Source organism: Rosa rugosa, chromosome 1, assembly GCF_958449725.1.
Source record: "Rosa rugosa chromosome 1, drRosRugo1.1, whole genome shotgun sequence".
In the NCBI taxonomy this organism is placed as follows: domain Eukaryota; kingdom Viridiplantae; phylum Streptophyta; class Magnoliopsida; order Rosales; family Rosaceae; genus Rosa; species Rosa rugosa.
This window is the reverse complement of record NC_084820.1, coordinates 22,736,411-22,742,096: the sequence shown is the minus strand read 5'-3', so window position 1 is coordinate 22,742,096 and position 5,686 is coordinate 22,736,411. Positions and strand designations below refer to the sequence as shown.

The window sequence follows — 5,686 nt, the reverse complement described above, 5'->3', positions numbered from 1 at the left end:
CGGAGTTATCTACCGGCGGCAACATAGTAGGAAAGTTGTGCTTTTGGTAATTATACTTCGTTGTAATCGAGTTATCTTTTCATTATGTCACTGCTATGTCAAAACAAATGGAGTAGCCAGTAGAGCGCTATTTGCTAGTTGATGCATGATATAATACATGTATTTGGTAGAAACTTCTGATATCATTTTAGGATGTTCTCTAGATGCTTATTATAATAAGGGGTTTAGGCTCAATGTCTCATCTTTGTATTCGACAGTTTCATTAATCAAGGCTTGAAGACAACCGCACCAACCCTTTAGAGCAAGTCCACCCGTTGAAGTTGGCTAGTCAAGACTATTCACTACTTTTTGCCTTTCATTTCCACCTTTTTTCTTGACCAGTCAGATACTGTTCATAAAAAGTCACCAAATGTCAGTTGGCAGGTCAAGAAATTAACCCAGAAAATGACCCAGAGTGACTTTTTGTTAACAGTATCTGACTGGTCAAGAAAAAATGTAAAAATGAAAGACAAAAAACAGTGAATAGTCTTGACAAGCCAACCTCAACAGGTGGACTTGCTCTTAGCTATCACTGTTAGAGATGCTCTTACGTCCCTACTTAACTGCTTGTTAAGCTTACTCTCCCTATACAATATTCTTTTACAGGTAGTAATTACTTTTGACCAATAAAAATTCATCTTGGTTAAATACACCTAGGTATCCTCGGCTATTGGTAAGAAAAACCATCAAGATAAAAAAAGAAAGTAAAAGGCAAGGGGTTGGATTGGGACGCGCTCAAAAGCCTTATCTCTACGTCCCAAAACCCAAAAGCACACAATATTTCAGAGACTCGAGACTCGAGAGAGAGAGAGCTCAAGAAGAAGAAGACGAACAATGTTGGGCGCAATCTCCATAGCTCCACCTTCCACAGTTGCCTTACCCCCAAAGCTCCTCTCCCCCATCCCCAAGTCCTCCTTCAACGGCCTCAGACTCCAACACGTCTGCCCCGTCGGCATTCGCCTCCCCACGGCGTCGTTTCGGAGGTCCAGCTCGCCGTCTTCCTCCGTGGTTATGATGGCCAAGAGAGAGGAAGAGATGAAGGAAATCAGAACCAAGACCACTGAAGAAATCAACGAGGAGGTGGTCGACCTTAAAGGAGAGCTCTTCATGCTTCGCCTCCAGAAATCGGCTCGGAATGAGTTCACATCCAGCGAGTTCCGGCGTATGCGCAAAAGGGTATTTCATTTTCAAATAGCTTATCATAATTTGAAGACGATTGTGAAAAATGTGGGTGTAGGGTACTTGGTTTAAGACGGGAAATGGAAATTTTGTGGCTTTAAAGTGTTCGTTAGTGAAATTAGTTTTGAATTTGATAGACTAACCCATAAAGTTTAGTAATTTGTAAATTTTGTGTAAAAGCTTTTCAAGAATTGGGTAAAAATCTAAGTAGACTATGACACCAGCATGTTTATCATTTTGCTTTTTGTTTAAAGTTCTGTTCTTTTCTAATTTTGGGAACCCAGACTTGAGCATGTGCGAGAGTTTTGATGTATTCACAGCCGAGTTTCATATTGCTAGTTCACTAGACTTCGATTGCTTGGTTTTCAATCTCCTGAACTTGATTTTTGGTTTCTTCTCAGCACTTTTAAGTATAGGTGCCATCTAACTATTTAAGTTACAGATTATTTTTTCAAATGAATTGTGATTTGTGAACTGAATCAATAATGATAATGTGGGTTTTATTTTAGTCAACTTATCTGAAAAAAAGTTTGTTGAGAGAAACAAATGAGAAAGGGAATGGAAATGGAACTTTCCAATTCTAAATTGTTTTGGCATAATGGTAGCTGAAATTAGGTTTTCACTGCATAGGTAAATGCCTATCGACTCTGTGAGAGCCTTAACATAGCTTTATAAGTTGTCAGAATGAAGCCAAAAGTTAGTGTATGATGGCAACTGAAGGTGTGTATTTGTATTTTTTGTTCTTTGAAAACAAAAAACACTTATAGCGTGGCAACTTGAGACCTATATATAACACAGAATTGGAACTTTTTACAGTAGAAAGCTTCACTTACAACACTTGTAGTGTGCCACTTAACTATACAGTCTACTAAAATGACCTAAGATATGTGAGTTCTGTGAAGTCTTTCACTTAAAAAGCTTGCAAGAATGTTGTTTCTATTCTAAAGTTTCTATTCTAAAAAAACAAATTGTGTTTGCAAGAATGCGAAAGAATCTAAGATGACTACAACCCCAGTAAGTCTATCCTTTTCTATTTTTATCTTTTAATTTCTTAGTTCTTTTTGGCTGCAACTTCTGAGTTTGGATTGGGTGATGAGTGGAGCTGGGTATTACATTATGCATCAAATTGAACCCTGGGTGCTTAATGTTGCTTCACTTTTGGTCTCCTGTACTCAAGCTTTGATGTATTTCCAGCATCTTTAAGTTATACCCATGCAATCTGAGTTAGACATTGCTCGACTGTTAGACTTAAGTTGGTTGTTTGGTATCCATGTTTCTGTGCAATGATGAGTTTTTGAGGTTCTTGGGGGATACTACACTTTGGTACTATACTTATTTGAAGTTCGTTTTTAATTGTAGATTGCTCGCTTGCTTACTGTTAAACGGGAAAGAGAGATCGAGGATGGAATTGGTAAGAGGTTATCAAGAAAGTTTGACCGACAATGGAAGAGAAGCATCATTGTCAGACCACCTCCGTCCTTGAAGAAGTTGCAAGAGGAAGAAGCAGCTGCAGAAGCCGCAGAAGCTGCAAAATCTGCTTGAGTTGTATGTATTCAGCGAATACCATGTAGTCTACCTATGCAAATTAGAAATATGAGAATTTCTTGGCTTAAATCGTTCAATTCCTCCAGACAATTTGTGTATAATCTGTTGTTATCGGTAGGGTAATGTGGTATTTTCCTCTCAAGTCCACTGAATGCCTTCTTTTCTCAACTACCTAATCAATATTGTTTTGCTTGATATTCTCAAGTATGGGTTAGTTAAACTTCTACACACTGTACTTGATGGATTGAAAGTTGGTGTGGTTTTAATGAAATTTCATTTGTGAAAAAAAAAAAAAAAAAAAGAAGCTCTCCTACACATTTATGATACTCATTGTTGGGGGCTGGTGCTAAGAGGCTTTATTTAGTTATGCACGAATCTACAATAGTAAGCCAATGTGTCTGAAACAGAAAGAAACTGAAGTGCAGTTGAAAACTCCATCTCTGCAGAAGGCGTGAGTTGGATTATATACAGCATTGCACATAAAACTGCAAGTTTGATTCTTTGGCCATAACGAAACACTTTAAAACCTTGCAATAGATGATAAGCGAACCAGAGTACCTCAATCTACATACATTTGAACTACATCAAAGAGTTTCGAGCTTCAACTAATAAGTAACATTCTTTAAAGACAAAGCGACTTTAGCCACACAATGTGCGATCTTATCATACATTTGAGAAATATAAACACACAGACTCAAAAGATCGTGGAATTGTTTACATAATACTCCATCATTAAGATCCCGTGACAAAGCGGCTCCGTCTATCTCAATTCCGAAAAAAAATTTTGTTACCTCGTTAGTAAATGTAAAAGAGAATTTTTTTTTCTTGGGCGTAAAAAAGTTTCACCGTGCTACAATTTCAAAAACACACCAACGTATAAAATACGAAATTCCCAATTCCCTCTTCTAACTCTCACTCTCACCTTCAACCCCAAATCGCTGCCACCCATGGAAAATGAACCACCAAACCCTACCCAAGAAGAAGCCCTAGATTCCGACCCAGCTCTCCAAAAGAAGCACCAATCCATGCTCGACCGCCTCACCCACCGCCACCAATCCCGCCTCGACACCACCCTCACGCGCCGCGCCGCCGCCGACTCCTCCGACCCCTCCCCATCCTTCGAGTCCACCTCCGCCTTCCTCTCCCGCTTCTCCACCTCCAAGTCCTCCGTCGACTCCCAACTCGCTCAGTGCCGACTCACCGATCCCGCTCACCTCAAACCCCTCCTCGACCAAATCTCCGCCTCCATCTCCGACCTCGAGAAGCTCGTCGCCGAGAACTCCTACTTCCTCCCCTCGTACGAAGTCCGATCGTCGCTCAAAACGATCTCCGATCTGAGACAAACCCTAGAGAACCTGAGCGCAGATTTATTGCCGAAGAAGAAATTCTCTTTCAGAAACAAAGGCGCCAAGAAAACCGAGCCAAAGGAGAAGGAGAACGAGAAAGAGCCGGAGAAAATGGAGTTCATAGTTCCGGCGTCGCCGGGGATTTGGAACAAGAAAGGGGAGACCTTAGTGAGGAAGTTTCAGTGCTCGGAAGTCGGAGAATTCACGATTTCAGACCTGGATTCCTGCGAGGTGAGGCTTATGGGGTCTGTGAGGGCCCTATTTGTTCATAGATTGAGGAATTGTAGGGTTTATACTGGCCCTGTGACCGGTTCGGTTCTGATTGAAGGAGTTGAAGAGTGTGTTTTTGTTATGGCTTCTCATCAGATTCGAATTCACAATGCAAAGAGGTGTGATTTTTATCTGAGAGTGAGGAGTAGGCCTATAATTGAGGATAGCTGCGGCGTGAGGTTTGCGCCATACTGTTTGAGGTATAATGGGATTGAGGAAGAGCTTAGGGAGACTAGTCTTGATGAGGAGACGGAGAATTGGGCCAATGTGGATGACTTCTTGTGGTTGAGGGCAGTTCAGTCGCCGAATTGGTCTGTCTTGCCGGAGACTGAGAGAGTTGGTTTGATAGATATTTCGAGTTCACAGGAAAGTTAAGCTGTTACCGGTTTTGCTTGTTTCTAGTAAGAGGTAACATTCTTTCCATGTATTGAATATTTTGGATATAGATATTGGCAATGTGAGTTGATTGGATGTGATATGCCTTTATCAAATACTCTTGTTACCTTTCTGTTTCTTTATTTATTGAATATCATATTCCATTGTATCTGTCAAGATGGTTGTAGTGTTGCAATATGAATTGTGTGAAATTGAATGTACCATACCACTTGGTGTTTGAGATTCATACTGACTGAGGGAGTGAGTTAAAGAGACAAAAGCCATGGTTTTGTTATAATCCCATTGCTCATACCCTTTACTGGGGAATTTTCAAGGTCAACATCTCAATACAAATTTACTTGGATTTCTATTTGAATTTTGTTGCTTGTTAAAATGCTCTTTTTGGATACTTGACTCCACTTTAGAGATTTGGGAGTTGGACTATAAAATATTTGCCTTGGTTGTGAGTTTGCACTCCCAATTTCTGTTCTGTATGTTCTTCATTATTTCGGCACATTCCATGGTTGATATTCTAGTCATATAAAAATGAAATTTAACTCGTTAAAAAATGATGTGACACAATCTAATCACTATGATGTAGGACAAAGCACGTGTGGGTAAACAGTATGGCTAGGGTGGGATTAGAAAGATAGAAATTGAGAGAAGGTTTGTAGCTGCTTTAGTGGGAATTCCCAAATGAAGGGAGGAGAAGAGAGAGAACAAGTAAGAGAGGAGACACCAAAGCACCAGGCCTTCAACAACACTTGATTTTTGATAATTCCAATCTGGTCTCCTTCAACAACACTTGATTTTTGATAATTCCAATCTGGTCTGATTTACAGCGGATAGCGGTATTACCAATACATCTCCTGGACTTATTAAAAGAGTCTCTATATAAGACTCAAGCAAATAATCGTAATAGAACTTAACTA

At 40.0% G+C, this 5,686-nt stretch overlaps 2 protein-coding genes across 2 annotated transcripts; both read left to right on the top strand.

Moving 5' to 3' along the window:
* Positions 1-780: 780 nt before the first annotated feature.
* Positions 781-2,905, top strand: LOC133717264 (large ribosomal subunit protein uL29c). The gene is made up of 2 exons (XM_062144241.1): positions 781-1,215; positions 2,578-2,905. The coding sequence occupies exons 1-2, from the start codon at positions 874-876 to the stop codon at positions 2,758-2,760; spliced, it is 525 nt and encodes a 174-aa protein (XP_062000225.1). The 5' UTR covers positions 781-873; the 3' UTR covers positions 2,761-2,905.
* A 768-nt stretch (positions 2,906-3,673) lies between these two features.
* LOC133724056 (tubulin-folding cofactor C) lies at positions 3,674-5,686 on the top strand. The gene is made up of 2 exons (XM_062150862.1): positions 3,674-4,787; positions 5,356-5,686. Exon 1 carries the CDS (start codon positions 3,711-3,713, stop codon positions 4,752-4,754), a length of 1,044 nt encoding a protein of 347 aa, XP_062006846.1. The 5' UTR covers positions 3,674-3,710; the 3' UTR covers positions 4,755-4,787; positions 5,356-5,686.

Coding starts and splice junctions, on each gene's coding strand:
- LOC133717264 (XM_062144241.1), top strand. CDS start 874: ATGTTGGGCGCAATCTCCATAGCTCCACCTTCCACAGTTGCCTTACCC. Junction 1,216..2,577: donor TCCGGCGTATGCGCAAAAGG/GTATTTCATTTT, acceptor TTTTAATTGTAG/ATTGCTCGCTTGCTTACTGT.
- LOC133724056 (XM_062150862.1), top strand. CDS start 3,711: ATGGAAAATGAACCACCAAACCCTACCCAAGAAGAAGCCCTAGATTCC.